Raw genomic sequence first — 13,979 nt, forward strand, 5'->3', positions numbered from 1 at the left:
ATGAAAGATTTACCTATGCAGGTTATACCCTCCCTTCCAGGCAACAAACCGTTCGTGCAGTTGCATATGTAGCCGCCCAGTCTATTTTGGCATTTACCTCCGTTGCAGATTCGAGGGTTCTCTTTACATTCGTCAACGTCCGCGCAAGTTCGCCCGTCCAGGTTCAAAGCATAACCAGTACTGTCTCACAAATAATAATGTATAATCTATACAGAGCACATTTCAATTTCGATACATATGATCGTGTTATTTTTATGTTTGGTTGATAATTATAATCTTTTTAAGATTTTAATTAGTTTAACATGGATATGCATATAGAATGATGCAGATGAAAGAATTGGTTTTTGCTAATTGAAAATATTAATATTGTGTCGGTCATATTAGTCTTATAGTATGATCTTAATTACAATTTAATCACTTATTATTACAATAGTTAAAAAAAGTTTTATGAGCACAACGTAAATATAATGATAAATAGTCGATTAAATTGTAAATACGATTATATTGTAAAACTAAATATGATGGAAACAACGATACCAATGTTTCCAATTTGCAAAAATCCGACATTTAATTGTAACGATACAGATAATAATTTTTCATATTATAGACTGATATAAGTACTTCAAAAATTTAAATATTTATAAATAATAATTCTGAAAGTTCTTATTCGTGCATTGAAAGAAAAGCTAATAATCCCGTACCGGCAGGAACAGGAGAAGCTGCCCGGCGTGTTCAGACAAATGTCCTCGCATCCACCGTTACCAACCGCGCATTCATTGATGTCCTCACAATGAGATCTAAGGCCCGTCTGTTGGTAGCCATCATCGCATATACATTGATAGGTACCCATCATATTCTCACAGACGCCATTTGAACATATACCGCTGGTTCTCGAGCACTCATCGATGTCCTTGCAAGATTGTTTGTCGGGTCCCAGCTCGTGTCCTGGAGGACACTGACAATTGAAGCTCCCTTCGGTATTGATGCAGGTGCCACCGCGACACAATCCTGGCGTCTCTTCGCACTCGTTTATGTCTAGAATGTTTCGCATTACACTTTGATTTTTTTTTTAATTTAAAAAAGTTATCAATTTTTTTAATTAATTTGATTAAATTTAAATTAGAATTTTTAATTGAAGTATTTATACTATACCCATGCAGATTTTCATGATGTCACTGCTACGATAGCCAGGATTGCAGTCGCACTGGAAATTACCAGGTGTGTTCCTGCAGGTGCCATTACCGCATACTCCACGCAAGATCTCACACTCGTCGATGTCTAAAAAATTCAAGTTCAGTTGAATAACTGATTTATCTATTCAGAACGTGTTATTGAATGCCATTTTGATGATTAAAAAAATGGATGTTGAATTGGTCAAATAATTTAGAGATATCGTATAGTTCACTGAAATGATTTGATAACATTTTTATAGCTCTATGATTTATATTGTGTTATATTAAATTATTAATAATAATTTTTTAGCAGACAATTTAAGTCCGGAAGATATCAGTGCAACATTTATGTAAGATATATATTTTTTATAATTTTTGTAATTCTGATTGGACTTCCAAACTTAAGAAAAAAGAATAATTATTGTCTTCGATCTGATTTTTTCGAATTATGAACTTTGAGATTCTTCAAGAACACTACTTGCCATTGCACTTGATGCCATGCTCATCAAGCGCGAAACCTTGATTGCACCTGCAACTGTAACTGCCGATCGTGTTCTTGCATCTACCGTTTAAACACATGCCCGGAAACTCAATGCACTCGTTGATATCGTGACGTTCAGTGAAGCCATCCCCACGTGGGCACAATTCGGCGTGGGCCTGCGTACCCATTTTAGGGCACAGTTCGCATTTATCGCTACCCCAAGCGCGGCCTACGGAACAGCAGCAGAGACTCTTAGAGAAATGGCCCTCTATGGGACTGGTGCATTGCCCATGACGATGGTCCAAGAAGCAAATTTCTTGCCTGGTGTCGATGCAAGTGGTGTCTGCAATTGGAATATTGAGAAAAATATGGGTGATGTTTCAAGATAGATCCGAAGTCCACAAATAATTAAAAACGTCTGAGACAAAAATCTTCAATTTTTGATAACAAATTTATAATAATTTATAACAGAAATATCTTTTCAAAATTTTTGTATAATTTTTATTATAATAGTTACAAATAGTTATAATCCTTTGTAACTTTTCCATAAGCTTCAAAAGAAAATTCTTTTAGCGTATGTTCGTGGCAATTCAACATTGGCTTACGCGTTGCATCCAAAGTGAGGCCAGGGGGACACTCGCAACGATACGAGCCGTCTGTGTTGACGCAAGTACCGCCTCCCTTGCAAATCCCGCTGTTGAGCTCACATTCATTGATGTCTGCGCAGCCCTTGCCATCCACCTTCGCATAACCCTTGGAACACTCGCAGAAGGAATGGTCACAGATCTCGCAAGGGCTGCCCCAGGCTACTCCGACTGAGCAGCAACATTCCGAGCGCAGCGTCAACTTTGGCAGGTTGTTCTCGCAGCGACCGTCTATCATCTTTGTCCAACAAGAACCCTTTCGATTGTCTAGAACCGAAGAACCAAAACTCTGTATATGTATCTATATTTATTTTATTTGCAGTGAGAGTCTTATCGTTACTCGAAATTATTCGTACCCATGCAAATGTGACCAGTGTTGTCTAGAATGTACCCCGGAGAACACTCGCACTCGTAGGCTCCCGGAGTATTGATGCAAACACCGTTGAAGCACACGTCTGGTCCTAACTCCTCGCACTCGTCCACGTCCTCGCACATTTGGTTCTGTGTGTTGTACCTCATGCCCGTCGGACAGATGCACTGCGAATAAAATGACGCTGTCGATAGATCGTGACATTTATGTTCCAAATAAAATTAATTAGTAATTTAGAATAACATAGAGGCAAAAAAATAATTTAGATATAGAAGTTGTAAGTTAAGTAACTAATAAACAACTTTTTTAAGTACTAAGATAAACTATTTTCATTATTTTTTTTTATAATATTAGAGCACGTAATTAATCTAGAGCTTCACAAATTTCTTCTTTTCTTTCTAACAAGGGAACCTTACGAAGTGTCATACCCTGATTTTAATGAAACTTTACACACATTTAGGTAACATAGGCTTTGTTTACACCGAATACTTGATACGCGTAATATTTAATAACTTTCTATTCAAGTATCTTAATTTCGGTAATAAATTTAATAAATGTATGTTAAGTATATTAAGCTGGTACAATATGAATCAAGATAATTAATTAAATATAGATATCACGTATACATTTACACATATTGTCGAAATTAAGACAATTTAATAGAAAGTTACTTGTTAGTATGCGTATCAAGTGTTCGGTGTAAACTAGGTCATAATTAGATGATTTTAGAAACTATCAGTTGCAGCCAATATACAGTTTTATATCATGATTGAAATCATTTCTTATATGATACTCCACTCCCTCACCTTTCTTTCTTTCTCGCGCTTAATAAAAAGTAAATAATTTGTTTATTTACCTGAAAACTACCGGGTGTATTTCGACACTGTCCACCGCTGCACAAGGAATCTTCTAACTCACACTCATTGATGTCACTACATATCTTCCCCGTTGCATCCACTTCGTATCCATTGTCGCAGATACATCGATATGTTCCCATGAGATTTTCGCATCCGCCATTGATACAGATATTGGGGTTCTGAGCACACTCGTTGATGTCTACAATAACAGTTGTATTAAAATTATTGAATTAGAAACTAAATGGAGACATAAATTCTAAATTTTTAAATATTAATATGTATATTATATATATATATTTAAAAAATTTGTGACTTTTCGACATATTAGAATTGTAAAAATTATTATAACGTTAGTGTTTTGTAAAAGTTGATGTTCTTGCAAATTCTTTGAAACTATTTTCTAAAATCTTTGGAGTGGAATCTCATTCTAAAAGTGTGAAAATCCTGCCATTCTTGATAAAGAGTGGCAGGATTTTCACACTTTTAGAGTGGAATTCCACTCTTTTAGATGAAATTCCACCCAAAAAATTTAGAGAGTACAATATTAAAATATTTCTAAATGAAATGCTCGTTATGTTTTACCGTCGCCGTTGTAGGTCATTCCGGCGCCATGCGGACATAAAGCTTCGAATTCTGGAGTGTCCGGAAGTGGACAAGGTTGGCAGGTGCTACCCCAGCCCAACGGTTGGCCCAAGATCACCGTGCAACAGCAACAACTGGATTTTGTCACGGCGGTGGACGTTGGGTTGGAGCATTGGCCGTCTCTGTACTGCGAATAGCACAGATCTCTTCTCGTATCTGACCAATGCAAAGTCATCCGATAGAAATTTTATTTTTCGTTAAACAATCAAACAATTAAATTATTTCATTAAATTAAATGTGATAGGAAAAATAATTTATGTGTAAAATTGTAGCTTTGTCATTTCCTGATAAAATTAATGTCTTATTTCGAGGAACATTTAACGCAAAACTCAATCGCAAAGCTGTACATCTAAAAGGCAACCAAGACATTGACGTTCGATTGACCAAGACATCCGATAGTTCACCCTAATAATGTATTTTATATCTTTTATAGCATATTAAGAACAGAATATTATTAGTACGAACCTAGACAAGATCTTCCATCAGGACCTAGATTGAATCCCGGATGGCACTCACATCGGAAACTACCAGGCGTGTTGATGCAGCGTCCATTTTGACAAGGTAAATTGACACATTCGTCGATATCTTACACGACAAATAACAATATATTATGAATAATTACACGTATTGTTTCGTGCATTTGATTCTATGTTTCAATGTTTGTGAAAAGTCAAACAATATCAATTTATTATTGTTAAGAAATTTAAGTTATTAAAATATTCAAAATCATTAAAAAACTAGATTATGAGGAATTATAAAAATCTAAGAGACTTTATTTTTGCTTTTTTGCCAAAATTGTTCATTGAATTCAATACCGATGCAGTGGCTTAGATCGGGACCAATCCTGAAGCCGGAGTCGCACACGCACTTGAAGGAGCCCTCCATATTGACGCATTTGCCGTTCTCGCACATCCCACTGGTGGAGCATTCGTCCATGTCCACGCAGAACGTATTGTCCCTTGAAGGAGTGAAGCCTGATTGACAGATACAATGATAGGATCCTGGCGTGTTCTCACAGCGGCCGTTTAGACAGATCCTCGGATTTTCTATACACTCGTTTATGTCTAAAAAAAAAAATTTGACGAATTGTCGCGTTACTGTTTCTGTGTCATTTCAGAAATCTTATTTTTCTTAATCACATTTGTTTTAGCGAATTAGGGATTGATAAGTAACTGTAATAACTACTTGCTAATATTTGAATCTTGCGAAATATTTCATGCAATGTATAATATCTCAAGAGGGAATTAAACGTCTGTGAGATACTGATGAGACACTGGATTTAGTAACTTTTAGTATTGATGCAAAATAGATGCTAATATATTGGTATAATAATAGTGGAATATTGGGATGGTAGAGAGCAACGAGCGAAAACTTGAAATGCAGTAGTATTATAATATTTTGGATTGAACGGATATTTATTGCCTCTATGTGAATTGGGACTCCTTCTTCTAGTCTTCTTGAAGATCATCTTTCAATTTCAGTATGGACATGAAAATGTATCGCAATATGCTGGACCAGTATTACCGTTCAATACCAGTCCAATATTAAATCAGTGTCTTAACATTTACATACAGCACAGAAAAATTGCAGCAATACTGCAGCAATCTTTTATCGTAAAATTGCAACAATGCGAAAACATGAAACGTTTCTGTAATATTGCTGCAATGTCGCAGCGGTTTGCGGATGAAGCACAGGACATGAATTTTTTAAATATTTTTGAAATATTGAGATAATATTGTAAAAAAACATTGTTGAAATAATATTGTACAAGTAATTTTTGTAATATTTTTTTAGCATTACACTGCAATATGCAATATTGTAGCAATATTATTGCAATCTTCTGTGCTATATGGATTATTTTAATGCTAGCTTTTTACATGGTTAGTATTAAAATATGAAACCCATTTGGTTCGATACAAAATCAGCAACCAGTATTACTGGTTTAATATATTCTATTCCCATTTAGGATAATATTTATTACACATTATTACCTATACAAGTATTCCTCGTCGGCGACAGCGTGTAACCGTCATTGCATTTGCATTTAAAGGATCCATTCATATTGATGCAGTGTCCGTTGGTGCACATGCCTGTATCTTGGCATTCGTCGTGATCTAGAAAGATATTTATCTATGTTATTTCTTACATACAACGTTATTAGAATTGTGCGAATACTTCGAATTCGAATCGAATCGAATTCACTGATATAAAAGAATTCGAATAATTCGAGAATTTCGAATTATCTATAATTCGATTTCAAATCGACCATTTTGATTATTTTATTTATATTTTCTGCAACGATTTGTTTTCAATCTTGTATCAGCGCGCATACTGTTTGATAATTTGTCGATTTTCAAAACGTACCTTTTCTAAATCTTATAAACTGTTTAAAAATTTGTAATTACGATGTATAGACATATGATAGACTATCATGAATTTGTTCCAACACTTCACAGATTTGTCTCATAATTTATGAAATTTAAAACAAAATTTAAAATGTTTTTTTTATATATCTATATTTTTAAAATAAAATGCATTAAAGTACCATCATTTCGATAACATTACCATTTCTACGATATATGTTCAATGGTCATTTATCAGGATATTAACTTCACACTTATCTAATATCTAATAAAGGGATTCGATTCAATTTGATTTGACGAAAATTTCAAATTCAATTCAATTTGTTTTCGAACATGTGTTATTAAAAATTCGATTCGATTTCACAAATGCTTGATTCGTATATACCTCTATAGTTAATTTTATGATTAATGTTTCCAAAATCTTTTTACTAACAGAAGTGCTGTTATCATTGGATATTTGTTGTTGCTTTTATTGTTAATAATGTCATTGTTATTTTGTCGAAGAATGAATTTGAATAATGGTTTTACCGGTGCAGTATCTGCCCTCGCCGGAAACAACGAAGCCAGGCGGACAGTCGCAGGCGAAGCTGCCGGGATAGTTGCGGCAGGTTCCGCCCTGGCAATAATCTAATTGACACTCGTCCACGTCCTCGCATCTGCCGCCGGGTTTTTTCGCAAAACCCGGATAGCACTCGCACTCATAACCTTCCTTGGTGTCAATGCATTTTCCATCGCCGCAAATGTCTGGCCGCAAGGCACACTCGTTTACTTCGGTGATCGACTGCAGTTGTGAGCAAAGCCTGTTGTAATCGTCTACAATTGAGTAATAACGTGGATCCTGTAGAATTGCCAGTCGCCGTAGTCGTTCGCTTTTTATCTAGTCGACTTTTCGTCACGCGGGTCTAGCTGTCTTTAGTTTTGCTTCGCGTTTCGACTCAATAAAGAGATTTTTCTGTGTATTCGTTCAGAGCTATCTCTGTTGAACGAATCGAGAACAAGTCTTCGAAATTTCGTGAATCCAGTGAATAAAATTGATTTTAATAATAAATTAATTTAAACAGTGGAAATACCGCGTGTAAAAGTTGTGAAAATGTATTTATGCTTTTATTGAAAATATATGAAGTATTAAGATGTATTATTTCGCATAATCTTCTTTTTTGAAAATATGTACATACCACTGCCAGGATTGGGACAGATGAAGCACTCATCACCCCATCCTCGACCCATATTCTTGCCACAGCAGCAATCTTTTTTACTCAATCGCATCGCAAGCCGATTCTTACACTGTCCGTTACGATTCACCGCCGTGTAACACAATCCCTGTCTGCCATCTGAAGACAAAATTAGCCACCATTTATGAAGAGCTAGAAGAAATTTATGAAGAATCGAAAGTTAAGAAATTAATAAAAAGGCGTGCGAGAAAATTAAAGGCAAGACATTCTGTAAAAAAAAAAGGAATAAAGCTACTTAAAAATAATATTAGAGATAATGTAAAACTTTGGCGAGCTTTTTTCTATCACGGCACGACAGTTTATTTAATGGCGACATTCCATTCTTGCGATAATGATATAATTACCGATGCAGAATTTGCGATCCTGACTCTGTATAAATCCTGGATTACAGTGACAGTAATAACCGCCATTCGTATTTATACATCGGCCGTCGGCGCAGATGCCTTCCTCCTGACACTCGTCCCTGTCTTTGCACTCGTTGGTTTCGGGATCTCTCGCTTGTCCCGCGGGACACTCACAAATAAACGAGCCGGGGGTGTTGAGACACTTTCCGCCCTGGCAAAGTCCGGGAATCGCTTCGCACTCGTTGATATCTGAAGACATTGTAAAATATTCTTTTATTTCGACGAAATCGAAAAATGTTATGTATATTTACTTTTTAATGCAAATATACATGATTCAGACAATGAAAGTAAATTTCTTGTGTTCAAGTCATTTCCTTGATTTTAATAAATATTAATTAGTGTAAAATAATTTATTTTTAGACTTAGGAAATATTTTTAATAATCAAGAAAATGATGTTAAAATAAATATATTTATTTAAACATAAAAAAAAATTTTAATATGTTTAATGTATAATCAATTTTATAATTAAAAATACAACGAGAAAATTAGGCTTTGGGGGTCAATGAGCACCTAAAGATATGTCAAAAGTTACAAGTTAGAAGTTAATGTGACGTACCGACGCATTGACCTTGATTAGTCTTCAAGTAACCTAATTCACAATCCAGTCTAGCAGGACACCTCTCGCAAGGGTGGCCCCAGCCCTTGCCCACGGTGGCGCAGCACAACTGCCGCGTGCAAACTACCCCTTGAAGGCTCGCCAAGCATTGGCCATTTTTTACTTTGGTGAAACAGGGTCCAGTCCTGTGAAACGCACGAATACATCATAAAAGTTAAAGCCAGATATGATGAATGGAATGAGGAACACACGCAGGAAATAGAGAAGAAACAATTTAACATGTTAGATAAAGAACGTTACAGAATTAACCAGGGACACCTTAAAGACGTCCAAAGGATGTTCTAAGAACGTTTCTCGGATAAAGTTTGAGCTTCATCCGAGGGACGTCTTTAAGTTGTCCCTGGTTAATTCTGTAACGTTCCTTATCTAACATGTTAAACTGTTATAAACTTTATCTTACCTGTAATCGGTTTCGCAACGTCTTCCGGTGTAACCGTAGATGCAGGCGCAGCGATCTGGACCAATGCATCTTCCCTGATTTAAGCAGGGCTCACGACAAATTGCTAATTAAAAATAATTTTTTATTAATTAGTTTTACGGAAATTATTTTATTAATTTCTCTTTCCATTTTTAATATACCTAATTGTTCTAAGATTCATTTTAATTTATGCGAAACTAATTTCTTACGTTCATTGCAAAATTCTCCTTGGTATCCGCTGCGACATTGGCATCGGCCGTCGACGCAGTTTCCGTTTATGCAGTGAACCCTACATCTGCCAGTCTCACCGCGATCGCTACCATTTCCGTTTTCCTGCGCGATGACTGTAAATGACATGTTTATTAAGCAAAATTTAATCCTTGAAGTCATTAAAAATTGACACTAGTAACTTTATGAAAAGGTTATTTGGAATACTGGAAAATCCGGTAAAAGTGTTTTACCTTTACTTTGACCGTTGCCACAGGAGGAAGCAACGACGCCGCCCTCACATAAACAAATATTAGGCCTTATGCATCTCCCAAGAGGACCGCAGCGTCTTGCGCAAATCGCTAAAATATAACGTTTAAAGTCAGCGCTTAACTTGAATTTAATGATATAGTTCGAGTTTTATATTGAAATTATTTTGATGTTATTACATAATCTTTTTTCTCCTTTATAATAGAAAAATCTCACTAATATTGCAGGAGAAAGAAAATTAATGGTATGCGAAATTCACACATAGATTGTTTTATGTTCATAATTTTTTACAAAAACGGAAAAGAGACTGGGCCATTTTTATTTTATTGCTATACTAAAAGTAACATTCTAACTTTCTCTAACGTTGACTTATAATTATTATCATTTTAACTGCAAGACATTACTGGAACAATATCTATAAGAGATATTATGAATTAAAAATTATACTGTCAATAACATTGTCAGACACCCGGAAATTGTGACGGAATGTAGATCACAAGCGAAGTGCGGCCACATTACCAGACAATGCGATCAACAGGAAGCGCATAACAGGTCATTAAACCAGTTTTATTCGCGGGCGACCGTTCGTGTCGCATAAATGCTCATTTGTCCGTTACGTAATTGCATCGATCGTTATCATTCTTGGGCAGTATCGGTAATGATAGGTGGTTCCTCTTGCCCGATATTAATAACCGCTTTCAATTCCGCGAATATCTCGGGAGGATGATCGATTGCGCTAGGATCATAAGGATATAAGTTATTATGTCCTAGAGCAGTGATGTTTCATTGACAATAATATGGCTTTATTACTACATATGTTCTATCATATTCAGTCTAGGTATTTTATAAATTCTACTCTTTTTAATTGCAAAAATAATTTAACGACGTTACATTAATATAATTAATTAATTTATCGTAAAATTTGGGGAGGAATGAAACGATCGTACTCTTGCCTTTTGAATTCTAAGCAATAGTTTTTAACAATTTTATTGAATGTTAATTTAGTTTGTTACTTATAGCTCGTCTTTTTACGATTTCCTAGTATATCGTCATGTTTATATTCAAAAAAATCATACAATGCATTATTTATAAATTTTCGTGAAATAAAATGTTTTAGGTTGGTATTTAAATCTTACGTTTAAGATCGTCTCAAGAATCTTAAGAACCAATGTTGTCAACCAATTATAAAGTCACATTAGCATGATTGTCTTAAGACAATACTCAAGATGATCTTGAAATAAGATTTAATTATGAATATCGGCCATAATAAAATTTGATCAGCGCTTCTACTTACGAATGACGCACAGGCCTGTTTCCGGTTTCTTCGACCATCCTGGACAGCAATAATTTTTGTACCTTGATCTGCACACGTTTGGTCTAGAAACATTTTTAAAATATTTTTTAGTTTCTGTAATACAGATATATACATATATATATATATATATATATATATATATATATATATATACTAATGCATGTTTTTTTGGAAAAAAAACTCTGTTATTAAAAACTATTATTAAAAAAATATATTAATGTTTAATTTAATTTACATTTGAGATTAAGGAATAGTCTCTTTCTAAATAAAATATTAATAATGAAATTTAAACGTCTCCATTTGAATAAAAATTGTGATAAATAAATATACTGTATTAATTAAAATTATAATGAGTAAACTTGAATCAAAATAACAAAATTTGAAGAAGAATATATAATTTAAACAATGCTCTTATAATTAAATTTATAATTACTTAAAACTTATAAACTATGTGATTATTTTATTTTAAGACAAATAGATTGTTTATTGAAAGAAAAGATTTTGTTAAACCAACAAATATTAATACAAATGTAACAAATATTTGTAAATATAGCGACAGCAAATCACATTTGTACACAGAATCCTCTTTTTTACATTTTTTCAAAATTTATGATTTTTTTGAAACCGCAAGCAGTCATTTCATCAATTTCCGAAGTTATGGAAGGATCATGAGTCATGGGTCGTTCTTTGTGGCGCCAGCTTGAAGAGGTTGCAGGCGGAAACGCGGCATTTCCGCGGCATCGTGGCACGCGCAAGAAGAGAAGAGCGAAAAAGAAGAAGAAGATGATGAAAAAAAGAAAGAATGGGAAGAGAGCGGAGTGCCACCTCGGAACAAGGCGGCCATTCACATCTGGCGCCTCGTAATTAACGTCAGCTGCTATGGACCGCGACCGGCTTTAAACGCCGCCACTTAGGCCCCTCGGCGCCGCAATCGCAAACGTTAGAACACCGCCGGCTTTCTCACGTCACGCCATTTTTTATCGCGCGGTGATAACACGATCATTATCTAACACGGTTTGTATATAGGGCCGCGGTTCGGAGGACTTTGAACTCTGAGAATTTCCTCCGACGATTTCATAGCGTCGATCATCCGGACACTGCGCCGGGATACCCGAGCTCCGAAACGATCGCGCCGGAGATCAAATCCAAGATTCCGCGATTTTAAGATCCCTGGAACGAGATCGCGCGGGAAGGCTCGAATTCTCTCCCGCTACAACGGGCCGGCCTTTACATTCCCCTTTGCAAACGCACGGGGCCAGTTGCTGCGCCCCCGCGGGGCCCTTCGAAGGGCGCTAGCGGGACGCGAGGGCGGCGCGCGGCGCAGCATCTGGACCCGTGCGTTTCTCGTTTCGCTGGCGCGAGGGAGATTAATGCACTCGCGTGTCCGGCATCTCTCGCGCTCTTCCTTTTTCGTACGCATCTTCCCTCCCTCCCCCCGTGACTTCTGACATACGCGTTACACGCCCGGCGCGTATCATCTCCGCAGGCGCTCGTAAAGCGTTATTAAATGCGTGTGCTCAGCGCGCGATGAAGCAATCTTGCTCAAACAGTGGCCCACTAACTGCTTAGGGTGCGCGTAGACCTGACGGATGTTTACACGCGTCGGCAAACGATCTCGCGCGCTCCTAATTAAAAAATAATAATAATAAAGGACGCCACATTTGGATAATTTGCTGTCATAAAGAGTTCAACTCTTCTCAAACTTGTTTAAGAGCAAATCTCTCTTTCTCTCTCTCGCCCCGCGCGTTTCAGCCTGTCTCACCCTTTGTATTTTACTCTTATTATCGTTTCTTCGAGGACGATAAAATCCCGTTAAAACGCCAATTGTCAGCAAACGTTCGAAATCGGCGAGATGACTAACTTTGATACGCGTCGTTAATTGGAAAATTATAGCCAGGCCCGCGTTCGCGTGATAATAATAATAATAACGATAATTGGCGGTAGAATTACGAGGACGCGGTCGGTCATCACCTTCGCAGCCGAAAGCTTTAACCCAATCTGTATGCAAATGGATGCTCCTTGGGAGATTGGTCCACCGTCGAACTCTTATATCGCGCCGTCCGATCGCGCCGATCAACACGTGGCGAGTCGTTAACCATGTCGGCAGGGTGTAATTTTTAACACCCGCCCGTAATGATAGCGTATCCTAACGAGCCCCGAAATCAATGCGCAAAGTGTTCGATCGGCCGATATCTTTATTTGAAGATCTTCTTGCACTCGTGCTCATAACTCTGGCGGAAACACAAGTCCCATTTTCTTTGTACACTTTGCACATCTTCCATAATCTTGAAATAATTTTATTTAATTGCAGCGACTATCTTCCGTTTTGAATTTAAATTTTGCGTTATTTTTTATTATTATAATTCGTTTAAATTACATATCAAGTTTTAAAATAAACGATAAGTTTATTTAAAAAAAAAATCGAATTAATTTCCACACTTATAGTATGTTAGTATTTGTCGATTATTGGCAAAATAAAGTTTCATATAAATGTTAATTAATTTTGTAATATCATTAATTATTAATCAAGGACGGTATATATAGAACGATTATACCATTTTATTAGTCCAGTCTTTGGAACATTTATCTTATTGATATTTTTTTATGTTATAAAATGATTAATATTAATTGATCGTTGTCATTTATAACGAATAGGGTGTTAATGGAATCACATAAGCGACTACCATGTAGCATCTGGGTGATTAACTGTTTGAGCAAGACTGTCTAGTTGGGAATTACAATAGCCTCGAAACAAATAGCGCGAATTGCGAGCCATTAAAATTAAGGCGATCCAAAGCAGTCGCTTTCCCATCGCGATTAGGGGCAAACAAACAATAATGTTTCACGCGCGAGGGCTACTGCAAAAAAGCATGGCCGGGGCAATTGTTCGAGGTCTTCTTAAACGAAGTGCTGTTGTCACAAGTGCAATTGGTTGCAGCACATAAGATTGCGACACGACAGTGCCATGCAATTACATCGTGCGCGAG

The 13,979-nt window shown here is 36.4% G+C and overlaps 1 protein-coding gene and 1 long non-coding RNA gene across 4 annotated transcripts in view; one reads left to right on the forward strand and one right to left on the reverse strand.

Moving 5' to 3' along the window:
* The window catches only part of LOC105201379 (fibrillin-2), a 36,605-nt gene that overhangs the window by 11,566 nt on the left and 11,060 nt on the right, over positions 1 to 13,979 (reverse strand). For all 3 annotated transcript variants that reach the window (XM_026138000.2, XM_039456668.1, XM_039456669.1), the window contains 19 exons: positions 10,972 to 11,054; positions 9,662 to 9,769; positions 9,410 to 9,544; positions 9,183 to 9,285; positions 8,723 to 8,907; positions 8,106 to 8,354; positions 7,705 to 7,860; positions 7,058 to 7,342; positions 6,158 to 6,280; positions 4,982 to 5,230; positions 4,632 to 4,751; positions 4,107 to 4,322; positions 3,524 to 3,723; positions 2,654 to 2,834; positions 2,259 to 2,564; positions 1,655 to 1,996; positions 1,153 to 1,278; positions 702 to 1,035; positions 14 to 180 (listed from right to left, as the gene is read on the reverse strand). In XM_026138000.2, coding sequence (XP_025993785.1) covers positions 14 to 180; positions 702 to 1,035; positions 1,153 to 1,278; positions 1,655 to 1,996; positions 2,259 to 2,564; positions 2,654 to 2,834; positions 3,524 to 3,723; positions 4,107 to 4,322; positions 4,632 to 4,751; positions 4,982 to 5,230; positions 6,158 to 6,280; positions 7,058 to 7,342; positions 7,705 to 7,860; positions 8,106 to 8,354; positions 8,723 to 8,907; positions 9,183 to 9,285; positions 9,410 to 9,544; positions 9,662 to 9,769; positions 10,972 to 11,054 — 3,668 coding nt within the window. The remainder of the gene's footprint in view (positions 1 to 13; positions 181 to 701; positions 1,036 to 1,152; positions 1,279 to 1,654; positions 1,997 to 2,258; positions 2,565 to 2,653; positions 2,835 to 3,523; positions 3,724 to 4,106; positions 4,323 to 4,631; positions 4,752 to 4,981; positions 5,231 to 6,157; positions 6,281 to 7,057; positions 7,343 to 7,704; positions 7,861 to 8,105; positions 8,355 to 8,722; positions 8,908 to 9,182; positions 9,286 to 9,409; positions 9,545 to 9,661; positions 9,770 to 10,971; positions 11,055 to 13,979) is intronic.
* On the forward strand, positions 4,449 to 5,578 carry LOC113004508. Its single transcript, XR_003269080.2, has 2 exons — positions 4,449 to 4,727; positions 4,990 to 5,578. It is a non-coding gene; the product is annotated as an uncharacterized LOC113004508 (long non-coding RNA).

The sequence above is a fragment of the Solenopsis invicta genome, chromosome 13 (assembly GCF_016802725.1).
Source record: "Solenopsis invicta isolate M01_SB chromosome 13, UNIL_Sinv_3.0, whole genome shotgun sequence".
Classification (NCBI taxonomy): Eukaryota; Metazoa; Arthropoda; class Insecta; order Hymenoptera; family Formicidae; genus Solenopsis; species Solenopsis invicta.